Raw genomic sequence first — 16,461 nt, forward strand, 5'->3', positions numbered from 1 at the left:
AATTGCGTTTAGTGGTGGAACATTATTTGATTCTTGATTTCTTTTTCCAAGTACACAACTATATCCACTGTCAAATGTTCCCATGATCTGGAATTAGAACAGTATCTTCACTAGGGGGTAGAATTATTCTAATGGAATTGAAATAACTTCATTGATCAATAGTAATTTAATAGTAGATTCTGATAAAAGCCTCCCATTATACTTGATTTTTTAAATTTGTGAATTGAATTGATGAAACAAGGCCCACACATACATTCGCATGAGCTGACCGCAGACTCTGAAAACTGATAGCTTGGCTTTTCCGCCTGTCCGCTCTCATCTATTCTCATCTTCTCTCCTTTTCCCACTCCATCCTCCATCTTCTTTCCTCCCATTCTCCATTACATTCTACTTCAAAGTTTGCCCAGCATCGTCAGTCACCCGTAATGATTCTCGTAGATCACAGTTTCTCTCTTCTCTCTCTCGCTTGCCCTGAACAGAGAGAGACTTGCTTTTGTTCCAGAAATAAACTAGGAACTGAGCTGAGTAGGTTGTGATAATCTATCAATTTTTGGTGGTTTTTCACCACCGGTCATCAGATCAGATAGGGAGAGGTGGAAGACAAATGCTGAAGGAGAGCGATATTCAACTGCATGATGTTTTCGTTTTGCTGTGTTCAATAAAGAAAATATTCTATTCTTCTATTCTATTCTAAAGTGGAGATAAAAGAAGGAAAGAACACAAGACAAGTAGAAGAGGAATACGGAAAATGAAGGAGAATATGGAGAAGAAAGAAGGAAAGAAGAACATAAGACCATCATGATGAAGAAGAAGGTGAAGATAAAAGAGGAGAAGGAAAACAAATCTAAGAAAGAATGATAATAATAAAGTTGAAGAACATGTACGAGAAGTGACCATACTTCTCCACCGTGTCCAAAGTAAAAGAGAAGACTTTTGAGACTTCCAACAGACTAAGCATTATCCAATGGAGTGTGCTCTCTCCTCTCAAACACTCCTGTGACCCTCTCTCGCTCACTCTCCCTCTCTCCCTCACTCTCTCTCTTCTGTTCTCTCTCTTCCTCTCACACACACTATCTCTATCTCTCTCTTCTGTTCTCTCTCACTGTCTCTCTTCTCTTTCTCTTTCTATTTCTCCAACTCTCTCTCTCTCTCTATTTCTGTTCCTTAGTCTCAGTCTCCTCTCATTTACAGAGAAGAGTGTTATTGGCTTTCGAAATTCGTCTTTTGACAGAATCTTGTTAGTTGGAAACTCTGAGCTCTCCAAGAAGCATCTTCCATTGAAATCGACTCACAAATCAAAATTTCATGAAACCTGAAGCGTGAAACAAGCAGAAGTGTGTATTGTCTTCTTCTTCTTCTTCTTTCTCTGCCTCCTCCTTCTGCTCATCCTCTTCTGACTGGAACGATCACCGTTTTCTTCTATTTCTGATATCACCTCCTAATCATGGAATCTTGTAGGCGTGGCTTGAATCTTCTCTGTCAACCAATACTTCATCATCAAGGTTATTAGATCAGATATTATCGATCTGTTAATCAAAAGTTAGGAGTAAAAAGGGTTGCAGTATTCTGCCCTGAATCTTTCAGCTTCAAACTGTTTATAGAGATTGAGTATGGTGTTAAATTATACTCTGTACAGAATTACTTCCGACTTGGGATGGACATGCGCAGCAGAATACTGCGCACATACAGCGGGAGGGTTACAGAGGCGCGATGTTGCCGGTTTGAAGCGGCCAGAGATCTCCAACTTCTAGTGACTGTTTATGTGCTCAAGCTCATGCTACACATGCGAAGTTTCTTGTCTGTAAGCGGTCAGACGACTGACAAATTGGCAACTGCGCTTCCACCTATTACTCCAGGGGTCTCCAACCTTTTTTATCCAAGGGCCACATTGTTAATTCTAGGGGGGCTTGGAGGGCCAATAACAAGGATGTACGTGGAATTCGACTTGTTGAACCATTTGCTAATATCTCGCAATGGTTGATCGCTGCTTGTTTACAGCTAATTCTACACTTATTAAGAAAATATGGAGTGGCTAGTAAGAGAAGAGTACTGAACAGTTGTTGTCAAAAATGCGTATAAATATATATTTTGAAAAATCTTTTGCAATAACTCTCGGCGAGCCGGACAAAATCCATCCGCGGGCCGTAGGTTGGAGAGCCCTGTATTACTCTATTAATCACTGTAATTGGCTGATCTTCCTCCATTTCTCTGTGCTGCATATTCCTCCAAGTCTGAAGTGAATTTGCACGGACTATAGTGTCTGTGTCACTAGAAAAATAAACTTGTATCTTCGACAATTTGTTACTCATGATGTTCCACATAATCTAGATGATTGATTTCCTCAAGATCACCAATACAATTGAGAAACTTTTATGGTTTCAACAATTTCCACCATATGCTGCTTCATAAAAGAGAGCATTCTTCATGTCCTTCACTTATCCTAAAGAATCACAACCCCTTATCCATACTAATCTCCTTCCCACTTATGTTCATATTCTTCAATGTTCATTACTATCTAGCATCCTCGCTATACAAAGACTTGGAATTTTTAAAGTAAAATTCTCAAGTAAGTAGATTGCCTTTGAACAAAATCATAAGTAAGGAGATATATTGACTTCCATGAAAAATGTCGGGAGGATAAAGAGTGTCAAGGAAAAGGATGGAGACTACAAGAGTGACCCAAAAAATGAAGGGTCTCCCAGGGTACGCCTTCTCAACTTCATTTATGTCCTCTCTTCTTGAGTAGAAGAGAGAGCGTGAAGCGGAAAACGAGAATATGAGGGAGATAAGATGGGGATGAAGAACAAGGAGAATAAGAGTATAAGAAAAATGAGGAGAAGAAAACTAAGAAAGAAGATGGAAAAGAAGAAGTGAAAGTAGAAGTAGAAGAAGAAGAAGAAGAAGAAGAAGAAGAAGAAGAAGAAGAAGAAGAAGAAGAAGAAGAAGAGAAGAAGAAGAAGAAGAAGAAGAAGAAGATGAAAGAGAAGAAGAGAAGGAAGAAGAAGAGTGAATTGTAGTGGGAGGAAGAAGGGGCTGTGAAGAGGGAGGTGGAGAGGAACTCCTTGAGAATTTCTTGGCTTCTCGGTATGGTGGTGATGATGTTGATCACTATGACTTGATGAAGCTGGTTTGCTTCACTGGATCCTTTTTCTTTTCTTCTTCTCCTTCTTCTTATTATTTCTCTTTTATTTCTTCCCATTTTTCTAGTCCTTCTTTTTGTCTTGCTTACCCTCTCTCACCACCTTTTTTAAACGACCTCATTTTCGCAATCCCCCTCCCTCCCCAACTATGAGCAAGTTGTCAAATACCCTTTGTGTAGCCCTTCCTCCCTTCCTCCTTCATTACTTATTCTTCTTCGTCCTCCTCCTTCCTTATCGTGTGCCATCAATTCAATCATCTTTATACTTCATCAATTTCAACTCAATTCATGCTCTGCAAAAAACGACCATCCCTAGTGCCTGGTCCCTACTCTTTAACTCACTCGCTCTCTCCCTCGTTCTCTCTTCGGTCTTGGCTGAGAATATTATATTAATTCACATCTTAGAGAACTGGGTGACCTAGAAGGAGTTGGTTTGGAGGGTGGGGGTGCGGATGGTCCTCAAAAATGATTAAGATGAAGTCGGTAGGGGGATAATGATTTTTAATTTTTGGGGCGTATGAAGTAGGAACTGCGAAAGATTATATATTATTGCACACCCGTAAAACCTGACTCAGTTATAACTTATTTGTAATGGTTTAATGCTCTATATTGTATTTAAATGCGTATTTTCATTTCTAATCACAGTTTATTCATTATTCAAGTTTATTAGTTGAGTTTAGTTTCATTATGTGCTGAGTTTCAAAAATAGTACTATCTACTATTGTTGTATTTTATTTGTTTTTCTGTGAAATGAAATAATATTAATAGAAAGAGAAATAAAAATATTAGTACCCTTTTTGAAATATTATTTAATCACAACATGAGTCAAGTCTTGAAAATTGCATCAATGTCCGAAACATGTTGTGATTAAATATTTCAAAAAGGGTACTGAGATTTTTATTTATCTTTATATTTCTATAAAAGTAACCCTATACATAAAAGAGATGAAATAATATTATATTGTATATCAACCTGACTGAGTTATAGCATAACTTATATGAAATGCTTCAATGCTCTATATTGTATTTGAATACCTTAATACTATAGTAATTTCAGTATTAATCACAGTATATTCAGCATTAGTTCAACTTCGTTCCATCATGTGCCAAGTTTTATAAATAATCATCAAATACTATTATTGTATTTTATTTGTTTTCTGTGAAATAGGAACATATTCTATTGTCCATTGTCGATTCTATTTTTAGAATAATTGACAGCATTTTCTCAATATCTTCTCTTATTATTCCATTAGTATTCAATCAATATCTTCTCTTAGTATTTTATAGTATTTAATCATAATTTTCTCTTATTATTTTATCAGTATTAATTCAATATTTTCTCTTATTATTTCATCAGTATTTAATCAATATTTCCTATTAATATTTTATCAGTATTTTCCCTTTCATGCAACTACAGAGATTGAAAAATATTATTAATAATTTTGTTACATTGTTACAGAGCCTCCATCAGGTCCGCAAAACCTGACAGTGAACTTCGTGGACCAGTCGACTGTGATTCTGTCGTGGAGTGCACCCTCGTTCCTAGGCGGCCGCCATGACACCATCTACAGGGTCGACTGCGATGTCTGCAGTCTGGGCGTGTCCTATTCGCCCAATACCGTGAGTAGATAGATGGATAGATAGATAAATGTCTCCATTTTTACATTTCTAATATTACAAGTGATGTGAACTAGGCGATACTAACTGCTTTATGAGTGTGGCTACAGCTATTAGTTCTAATATTAATAGTTCTAGACATTGTTATTACATTAGTTTATGTTCTTGACAATAAATTATTTACTTATTTATGTAATACCAAGACTTTACTTGATAATAATTTGTCAAATCATTATTCAACTCCATTTGTTGTTACCTCTTGCATTATATCTTCAATTTTCTATCATTTGAGTTGTACAAATAGTTTTCTAAAAAAGAATAGAATTAATTTCCAGTCGCCACTTCCACTACCACACAATAAAATAATCATTGAAATTTGTATCAACATAGTTAAGAGAAAATAGTTCTCAGACTATGAACATAGAAGAGAGAAATGTGACTCAAGTTCTATGAACCCTAATTCATTCAGATGACAATGAGAATTCTATTTATTGTTATATTCCTCATTTTCATAGTAAATTTATTATAAAGAATATAAACCATTGGAGATTAGAGAAGAATTTCATAGCAAAGCTGTTAACAAGATTCATACAAATTATGAAGGAAAAAGTATAATTTCCAGGATTAATAGAATTGAAACTGAGAAAAGGCTACCACGAGAAAATCTCCTGGAATATGCAAACGTCTGCCTGCTGCTGTGTGCGTTCGCCTTTAAAAGAAATGGCATGGGAGGGGAAAGCTCAAAATAAAGGATGGCGTCAGCAATCAATAATTATTTTCCAAACATACATGAAAATGTACATCAAAACGTAAAAACTAAAACCAACTTGAAGCTAAAGAGAAAAGGGGCAGTTTAAAATTCATTTTTTACAGTAAACTCGTTTATACTGTAGCATGCTAAATTTATCAAATATGCTCTCAACGATTCCTTGAATTTTGATCTATCACATTCATGCTTTATGCAACCTGGGAGACAACCAATAAATTTTATTCCCATGTACGTTGGACTTTGTTTATATTTCTCCTTATTGTGTTTTGTTATTGTAAGATTATTTTTATTTCTTGTGATGTAATTATTTATATCTACTTGCCGTAGGAATTTAGATTTGTTAGTCCTTCTACAGCAAGTAAATCAGAAGAAAGTCTATGGGACAAAGAATAATAAAGTAAAAATACAATAAAGATTCATGTAACTTGATTGTCAAGAGATTGGCAACAAGTTGAGTATAGAGTATAGGCATAGAGAAAAGATAGCATACAATAGTTTATACTATCTTTTCTCTATGGTATAGGTTACTCAATCTGTTGTTCAGAAACTCACTCATTCTAGGTTTAAAATAAAGGCAGCAATTCAATTATTGAACTCAATTCATACTGTAATTACTCTTTCCCTTTTTTGTGTTCCTTACTAATAGCGGTGTGTTTGTTTGCAGCTTAAATTCAACGAGACGAAGGTGACCATCTCGGGGCTTAGTCCGGTGACGAGCTACAGGTTCCAGGTGTTCGCGGCGAACGGCGTCAGCGAGCTGACGGGCAAGCCGGACAAGTTCGCCGAACTGAGCGTGACGACCGAGGCGAGTGTGACGTCGGCCAGCGTCAACAACGTTCGCGTCACGTCGGTCAAGGCCACTGAGATCTCGCTCGCCTGGGATCCTCCCATCACCACCGATGACACCATGGACATTCCCGATGTTGTCGAAACTTACGAGGTACTTGGATGTCTGAACCTAGAGAGTGGCATTCATTTCATCTTGAATCTCAGTTGATCTGGAATCAGAATCACTGCCTTTATTCATCCTCATAGAGCGTAGTTAGGGCGCAGTCGACCCACTTTTACACTCAACTCTGATACAATAAAAAAGGATGAAAGTATAAACAATATAATTAAGAAAAACATATAATAATAATACAAAACAGCTGTTTGGGTGGGTCTCAGTTTTTCGAAATTCAAGTTCGTCTAGTTCTTGTTGCTTTAAGAAAGACTAGTGGATACAGTATCGAGTGATATTTATAATATATTCCTCATAATACCAGCTTATTGCCATTTAAAAGCAAAACCCCAACCTCCTGGTCATAAGAACTTAACCTAGCCCTTAACCTACCCTTTCACATTTGAAACTGAATTTTTTAGGATATTATGAGATTTGCCAACTGAACAGCTCAACCTCCCACTTGTTATAGTTTTTCACGAAATAGGTACTAGATGAACTGATATCGAGGGGAACTGAGACCCTCCCTCCCAACTATTAGCGTAGGTTGAATGGGAAGAATTGATGTTATTATTGTTGGATATGCTTACAGTTCAAAGTGAATCTTGCTAGATGTACGGTGGTAATCTCAAATTCAAATTTATCTATTTCCCATAAAATAATACAGATTGATAAACTAAATATTCTAACTTACAAAATGGCACTACCGGCAAAGAAGACTTGTGCGCCGGCAGTGAGTTCGAACAACTAGGTACAGCAAACAAGTCAATAGAAAGAAAATAGAGCTTATTCAAACCACTAGAATAAATAAAATTCGGGAAACCAGGTCACATCTCAATCATTACAAACGATAAGACAAAGTAACAAAATTACAAGCGAATGGCGAACTCAAAAAGACCAATACAAGGAAGCCATGACAAATATTTTTTTTTAATTTATAAAACAAGAATGAAACACTACATAATGGATATAGATAATTTAAAATAAAAAAAAGAAAAACTATAAAATAGAATGAAACACTACATAATTTAATTTAGATATGCAATTTGTGTGAAAATCAATTTGAAAGCTGGTTGATCTAAATGTGCGTACAGACTTGAGCGCCACAAACACGCGCATTTCGACTTTCATTAGCTGATGCTATGCTTATTATATCTGTGTCTTACTGATTCTATACAGATTTATAGGTAATAAGCATATCATCAGCTGATGGAAAGCGAAATGCACGTGTTTGAGGCGCTCATGTCTGTACGCAGCTTAAGATATGTGTCTATTTCAAGATTGAATAAAACTTTATTGAAACTGGCACAAACACTCATTTCAACCATATCAAGGTCTGAAGTGACAATACTATCAAATTACGTATTTAATACATATAAAAGGTATCCTGTAGTATATTTCATAATAATTGTAGTGTAAAAAGTATAGTAATAGGAGAATTCTTGTAACGAGGTTACTTTTGTATTGAGTGTTATGACTAGACAAAATTTGAATGGATAGTTGATATTAACAGTACAATTTGTTATGTAAGTGATATCATTGAATAAAACTTGATTCGAATTGCTTCATTCTGAACATCTGGACATCAATCTCAATGACGGTACGCTCAAAATATTCACTAAATTTCAAAGATAAAGTCAATGAATCTGTGGTAGCTTATAACCTCTTTCTGTCTTTATGAAGTTATGTGATGTTTGTGAAATATTAATGAGGTAGTGTCAATTGGTAATGATTTATGTTTGTGTTTAGATCCGGTGCTTCACGCGACTGGAGGACTCGTCGAACGCGAGCAGTAAGCTGACCGTTGAGCAGAAAGCGACGTTCGGCGGACTGCGGCCGCGCACAGAGTATGGCTTCCAGGTGCGCGCCAAGACCACGCACGGATGGGGCGAGTTCAGCCCCACCACATTCAAGACCACCGCTCAGCAGGCTCTCGGCACTGGTCAGTCAGCAACACATCATTCTATTTTGATAAGCACTAAAATTGGCAAATTGAAAACTAAAGTTGACTCATGTCAAAAAGCGATCATTTCTATTTTGTCAAATGTCGAACATTGGCTAATTGGAAACAAAAAAGTTGGCTCTTGTCAATTTAAAGCGATCATTTCTATTTTTTCAAAGGTCGAACATTGGCGAATTGATAACAATAAGTTTACTTATGTCATTTCAAATCAATCACTGTGTTGTAAATACATTATTTTCCACTATTAATTCAAACGTTGAATTAGAAACACTTCTCAAGTAGAAACACTTACTTTTTTGCAGTGACGATATTTCGACCTGTTTATTGGTAATCTTCAGACTGAGGAAACTGACTCACAGTCTTTCTCAGATATAATCCGTTTCATGAGTCTGAAGATTACCAACAACAGGTCGAAATGTCGTCTCTGCAAAAAAGTAAGAGTTCCCACATCAGAAGTGGTCTGAATTCAAAGCTCTATTTTGTTAAGTACAAACAATATCAAGAATACCATTTAAAGTCTATAATTATCAGCCAGTAGGCAAAAGAGATGTTGGCAGACCACGCAAGCGTTGGCAATAATAGGATTTTTTTATGTTTATTTGAATAATTGGCTAGATGTGAGTCGGAACAGGTTAAAGCCTAATCCTTGTTTGTAAGAAGAAGAAGAAGAAGAAGAAGAAGAAGACAAACAATATCATATTAATAAAAACAACTCAATTTATGTCGTACAATCAACCATTTCTATGTTGTAAAAACACAAAAATTGGCGAATATCAATTTTATTCTTGCAAATCAATCATTTTTATGTAGTCAGAACACAAAAATTGCCAAATTAGTAAAAAATCACGAAGACGAAAACTCACAAAGGACCTTCCTTATAGGAGGTATATGGTAGGTCCTGATTCACGTCAATAATTAATGAATCATTATTATATTATCAGCAAAGAATCTATATCAAATTTATAACGAAAAACATCTGAATTCACGACAACTGATCAACTATGATCATCTTCTCTAAATACAAACATTGTAGGCTAATATGAAAAACAAATAAATTCAACAATTCCTGACAGTTGATCAATCTTTTTCTTTTTGTCAAAAAAACAAAAATTATTGTTTATCTCAAAACACAAACTTTGTCAATTGTGAATTAAGAGTTCACATTTTCATTCTGTCCAAATAAAAAATATCAACTTGAAAACAATACCGTACATTTTAATCAATTCATCTCAAACGACCACTCATTTTATGTTGTCAAAACACAACAGTATTGAATTTCAACCGAGAACATTGACTTGAAGAAATGGAACAACTTCATAATTCCTTCAATAATCAAGTTGGGAATACTGGAAAATTTCATAGCAAAGATATAGGCCCAGTAGCTACCGTATCAATAGATTTTTATAATTCATCCTATGATATAGAATCACAATTATTAGTAATAGGAAGAGAGCAATAGTTTTTCTCTCGAGTATTAGTTATCCAGTTTAGTATTAGTTATACAGTATTAAGTTTATAAAGATTTTAAATTATTGTTAGCTCGACTTCATAGGATTTATTTTATTTGTGATTGTTTGTTGCAGCATATATTGGCGACGAGGATAACATGCAAGTTAGGATAATTGCCGGAGCCACAGTTGCTGTTGTAGTTCTTCTTGTCGTCATCATTATCATGACTGTCGTGTTTTTGCGCAGGTAACTCAATACTTAACATCAACTAACAAACAAAATATACAGTATGAGAAAATGTAAAATAATTTCTACTTTTCTAATACCGTACCTACTTGAATTTAATAAAAAAATACTCTCACATGAAATAGTTATATAACTACTGGAACATGAAATAAACATTTTTTCATAATTTTTGAAAAATAATTTTCTTGATTAATATCGTAGTCTACTTACCTGGGGGTTACCGTGATCAAAAGGCGGTTCCGTCAGGGCGAGGCCTTGTCATTGCACTGTGACTTGGTTGACCCTTAGACCAGTTATAGAATAGACACGGCCTATTTTATATTCATACTGAAAGTCGATGAAGCCAACATTTACTGCCATATCGCCAAATCGTGACGTCAGCATAGGATAGAAAACTTTTCTGTAGAGTTTGTTTACATTGTTTTCCATAGCAGATTATGTCTATTCCAGCGGGAGCGCAGCGGGAGTTTACCATTTTAATGAATAATAATTCACATTCTTCTGAAATAGACACAATCTGAAAGTTTTCTATCCGATGATGACGTCACGATTTGGCGATATGGCAGTAGATGTTGGCTTCAGAGGCTAGACTTCCCAGCGTGTCTATTCTATAACTGGTCTAAGGGTTGACCCCTGCGAATGCCCCAAATGTGGGCATCTCGGGCGCATAATTTTAGAAACAACAATTTGGTTTTTAGATTATACTAAAATAGTGCAACACCAATCTCTTGTCAGCTCTGCTCAGTTAGCCTAGTTGCAAATTTATTTATTTATTTATTTATTTATTTATTCAATCATTCAGAATTACACAACTTTCAGAAGAGTACCACAGGCTTACGCCCAAAACGGTTCCAATTCTAATTTATACAACAGTCCAAATGTAACTAGGTTATGTGTAACTCATTCTCCTATTACATTCTCCTATTAATTGAAAGGCGACACAACGTGACATGAGTCTGCCAAATGAATTAATATCATAATGTTCACAAGTGGTAGCCTTGTCTCAATATGCTGCTGGCCTTATAATTCAGAATAAATGGTACATTATTGGAAAAAATGTATCTTACTCTAAATTCATAATAATTGTTCAATAATATTAATAATATTGTTCTTTGATGTTCTAGTAGAGGCAATGATGAGTGCAATAAGAAGCAGCCTAGCGATTGTGATACTCTGGAATACCGCAATGGAGAAGGTAATGAATCCCTGTACCAGTAAATTATTGTAATTAATATTCAAATTTAATCAATAAACTTAATATGTGTGAAAAAATCAAATTAGGCATTAGTTTAATAACAGGAAATAGTCCTTCCCCCCAAAAAATGTAAAATGTATCAGCCTTTAAGAACAAAAATGAAATGTAAAATGTGTCAGCCTTTAAGAAGAATGTCCAGGAAAACGAAATGAATACTTTCATTACGTAATGATTAATCAACCCAATTTGCTGTAAGTTAATTTGTGAATTCTCGATTGATCAACTTGATTAATGAAATACTACTACCAAGTATTGACGTTCCAAATTATGTTTATCAATATATTTAACGGATTGTTATTTCATTTGATTTTTTCCTATCTTTATGCAGTATCAATACTATTGAGATCAGACAATGATTCATAATAATTAAGGATGTCTAGTTGTCTACCATAATCAAACAGAAATATTTTTGAATTATATCAATAACTTCTCCTTTGGATTCTATTTTGAACCTTAAAATGAATCGTAATACCTTAATAGGTTATTCCTATTAAACACTGCGGTTCTATTATGTCCACTCTTCTAATTTCAAGCCTATTCTCTCCTTTATTAAACAATGTTTCATTCACTCAACTTTTCTTTAATTATATCATAGATATTTCACATCTCCCATCTACAGAAGTATTTAGTCATTTTTCCTTACTAACACAATATCGAAACCGTATAATGATTCACGAATTTAGATATTAGGCTACAGTATATTTATATGTTACCATGAGTGTTGAGTAGGTAGTTGGATTTAAAAGTAGGCAATTAAAGTTTGTCACCCTTTGTATAATACCAATGAAGTATTGATGATACTGTATTTTTGCACACTGTATCCACAAACCTGTATTTTTGTCAATGCTAACTCACACAGGACTTGTAGTGACCTACAGTAAGTTGAGACACACTTGGCAGTTGAAACAATAATTGAAAACATATTTTCGATTCTTAGTAGTAGATTATCTGTTTCATATAAGTAGAATTGCTCCAATTGTTATAGATTTTTTATGAATTTTTGTAGCATAGTTTGAACCTGTTGCAACTATTCCGTATTTCATCACTCATTCTCAAAACTATATAAAATGAATAATAAAATCAAATTATATTTATCACATAATTATATTTTGTATGCGGTACCGGTATTCGTTTGGATGATCTAGCAAGTTCTCAATTCTGATTATGTTTATGGGATCTAGAGAAAATATAATCTACTAGATAGAATGAAATAAAATTTAAGGATCACTGTGGGGTGAATGATTTTGATGGGGCTAACAAAACGTTCATTCTAAAAAAGTTTATTTAGTTTCAGTGTCTGAACGAAACGAATTGAAATACTTTAAATATTTTTTAAAACAGTGAGAGTCGTTGGATAGCTGAACAATAAATTTTCAAATAATCAGCAATCCTTCTGTTGAATTTAGCATTTTCCCAAAAGCCTCTTAATGACTTTTGAGGATACAAAATAGGAGAAACTTGTTGGGTATTGATTGGCATGTTATTAAAATTAAATAAAATGGAATAATGCATGTTCGGGTTATTTTTGGAACTTAACTTTCGTTTTTGTTTGTAGACTTCTATTTGTGGCATGCCGTAAAATTCTTCCAAAGTCGTCAGGAGGACTACATGTCACATCCTTTAAATGTACAATTTGTGTATTGTTTGTTGATGTTTTGTGAATCATTTTTTGTTTTTAATAAATTTGGGATTATGAGCTTTTTGTATATTTTGTAGTCGGTTTCGCTTGTGCTTTTATGTTTTTGTCTTAATTTGCAGTTTTGTTTGCTTGAGCGATTTGTGGCAATTTTCGTTATTTTATTTTTACAGTGCACTGCAATTTGGATAATCCACCCATAGTTACCACACATACCAATGGAAGTAAGTATTTTGATTTGTCCCTTGCATTCACATTTTCCATTATAATTTTCTTCATCATCTTCCTTTCAACAGATAAATTTCTCTGTTTGAAACTCACTAATGAATTAAGCACTTCACTCTTCTCAAATTACAGATTGATCATCCTCCACATTGTCTCTATATATCAAGCACGAACTAGAATTAATTTCACATTCCTCTAACAGACGTTTCTGCTTATCAAAACAATCATTCTTCTACAATCACTCTTTTAATTTCCTTCATTTTTGATTATCTACATCCATATGTGAACTCTCTCTTATAAGTTAGAATTGTAACTTGAAAAGTGCATTTCTACAGCTACAATGGCTCTTGAAACGCTCCTTTAGAAACTGTCACATCTTGAAACTTATTTTCATAACTGTACAAAATTTATTGAATTTCTCGAATTTTTCCTAATTATCTCTGGCTTTACATTGTAAATAGATATTCCAGGTTTCAGTATTTTCAGGATAATCATATTCATTTGATACTTGTTAATAAATTTCAATCACAAATTCATCTTCATTCGAATCATTTAGAACATTTCCAAGTCATCAAAATTCTTTATGAATTTTTTCTTAGTTAAAATTAACATCCACTTCAATTCTATAATATAATTAGTCCTCCTGACCATTAAACCAATTGTAAATGGCTTATTAACACGAAACGCTTTCCAATAGTTTTCAATTAAAATAATTAATATTCAGCATGAAATGTCTTGGCTTAACTTTTTTTGTAAATAAGTTTGATTCTATGTGTTTTTAAATTCCAACATAATAATTTTACTGATAATTTTTAACAAAAGTTTTACATTAATGTTATGGAATAGGTATCAATATTGGTATTATGTCTCATAATATTTTTTTGCGATGCATTTACTTACTGTGTTGGTATTATGGTGTATGCTGGTTGAACAAGACTCATTTTTGGAGCATATTTAGTTGAAATTTCAATTAGTCACTATACATTCAAGTAAACTGTTGCAGCATCTGATGATTAAACAAATTGTTTATTTACGTTTCAATTGTATAGTGTAATTATTTTTTTGTAAAATATTTTCCTTGTTTACTAAGATTTAGAATCCAGTTATTGAATAATACATATAAATCCGTCCAGTAAAATTATTTTTGGGCTCTTTCCTGAAAATTGACAATTTAAAGTCTAGACAGATTTGAATCTTGATTGATTCACAGTTTATTTGATTTTAAACTTGCCTTTAAAATAGGTTCAGTAAGATTTATAAGATTCACTCGAATCTGTCAGCATTGGTTATATTAGAAGCATTCATGCTATTCATAAGGAATGAAAACCGTTTGTACTGAACCTTACTATAGATGTTGTAAATGTATGCCTTTCACACCTGACATCCCGTGGAACCTGAAGTTCAGCCATAAGGCAATCACTAGAAATGGTGGTGATTAATTTTATTCCTACTAACTAAAAATAACCTTTCACTTGTGACACTCATTCAATTTGTAAATTCATATCTGCATTGGGAAAATCTCGGTAAATCACTATTTTAGATTTTTTCAAAATATGTTTCCAATTCTCCAAATCCAATCATATTTTCATGGATTTTAATGTGTTCTAACTCCATAACTTGAATAATAATGAGTTATAAAAGTTGTATGTCAATTTTATATCAACACAGAAAAAATTACATGAGATAAAATTTTTAAAAAGAATTGTTTTCCAACTTCCAATATATAGTTTTAGTCGTCCTTCAAATTTTAATATGAGTTTTAGTTTGGTTGTTTATGTAGTTTAGGATGAGTTGTAATGTTGTTTGTGTATTGTAGTGACGACTCCATTATTTACACAAGTGGGGGCGACGGCCAACTCACGCACGTACATAGATCCGCACACATACGAGGATCCCAATCAGGCGGTCAGGGAGTTCGCCAGGGAAATCGACGCCACCTATATCACCATCGAAGCTATTATTGGTCAGTTTTATGTCCATACAATTCTTTGTCTATATTATACAGTTTTATGTATAAATAATACTAGCAAACAATTTTCAATTAATGGTGATTAGAGTGTAATATTTTTGTGTTTTATCTAGTTTTCAACCTTCAAAATTCAAAATTTGAATGAATTGTTGTTTTTGAATGAAAATGGACTGAATTTCAGAAGAGTGAAATCATAACCCTATTTCGAACTTTCAAAATGTAATCTAAATTTGGGAGATGAATAGTACTAGGAGTATCCTTAGTTTTTCTTTCCCGGTCAGTCCTCTCTGGTAAAAATAGGTAATAAATGAATACAGGTGAATTTATGCAACGTATGTTCCACTTGAATGGCGTAAGATTTTAAAACTCTTGAGTATTAATTTTATCTTTTACACATCAAAAAACGTGATAAAAGCTACATACTGTTATTATAAATACAGTATCCCAAGAATAATGGACGATTTCTAAAAGTCCATAACTTTAATAATTTTCAAACATAACTGTTCCGAATAAATAAATTCCGAATAAATTCATCTAATCGAATTCCAAAGAAAATAATAAAAATAATAATAATAATAATAATAATAATAATAATAATAATAATAATAACATTTTGGCTCTACTGGCAAAAGTAACACTTAAGCACCAGTAGTGAGTTCAATTAAAGTAATTATATAATATTAAGTACATGTACAAGAACAAAAGAGTACAAGTTGAAAAAGTTAAGTTGCTATTAAACAAAATTAACAGAAATAGAATGAAGACAATATAATAGAAAATTAGATAATATGAAGAATAGAAAGAACATTGACAACAAAAAAGCAATCAAGTAATATTGAAATAGATGTTTGCTCTCACCCATTTATCAATTTCATTTTTCAGTTTTTTTGAGAAAAGACTGGTAATGAAATGATTTGGGATTTTATTTGCAAAGAATTCCATGAAATACTGTAGCTGATGTTTATTGACTGTCAATCTAAAAAATGATCTATTATATAAGTTGTTCACTGTTGGGCGTAAATTGTGTGGGTTCGCATTAAACGTAAGGCTTTCTCTATTTTTATTGATATGGAAAATTATGCTCTTGACAAACACTTGTTATTATTTAAAATCACTTCCGTTATATGGGCTACCTTATTTTAATTTATAAAAACAATACAAAAACTTTTAGTACCCTTTTATTAAAAACTTTGAAATATTTCAACGACTAGTTTCGACTCTTGGTCATTTTCAAGTTAAAATATACTAAACATT

The 16,461-nt window shown here is 33.4% G+C and overlaps 1 protein-coding gene across 4 annotated transcripts in view; it reads left to right on the forward strand.

Moving 5' to 3' along the window:
- Positions 1–16,461, forward strand: part of LOC111055656 (ephrin type-B receptor 1-B) — a 318,970-nt gene that overhangs the window by 285,075 nt on the left and 17,434 nt on the right. For 2 of the 4 annotated variants that reach the window (XR_005573871.1, XM_039444678.1), the window contains exons 8-14: positions 4,598–4,758; positions 6,189–6,464; positions 8,214–8,406; positions 10,011–10,122; positions 11,247–11,317; positions 13,187–13,237; positions 15,055–15,201. Coding sequence is in view for 3 of the 4 variants with exons in the window: in XM_039444678.1 (XP_039300612.1) it covers positions 4,598–4,758; positions 6,189–6,464; positions 8,214–8,406; positions 10,011–10,122; positions 11,247–11,317; positions 13,187–13,237; positions 15,055–15,201 (1,011 nt within the window). In the remaining variant the exon portion in view is untranslated. Of the gene's footprint in view, positions 1–4,597; positions 4,759–6,188; positions 6,465–8,213; positions 8,407–10,010; positions 10,123–11,246; positions 11,318–12,236; positions 12,255–13,186; positions 13,238–15,054; positions 15,202–16,461 lie in introns of all 4 variants that reach the window. The other 2 variants (XM_039444682.1, XM_039444687.1) reach the window with 2 other exon arrangements.

This window comes from Nilaparvata lugens, chromosome 1 (assembly GCF_014356525.2).
Source record: "Nilaparvata lugens isolate BPH chromosome 1, ASM1435652v1, whole genome shotgun sequence".
NCBI classification, from domain to species: Eukaryota; Metazoa; Arthropoda; class Insecta; order Hemiptera; family Delphacidae; genus Nilaparvata; species Nilaparvata lugens.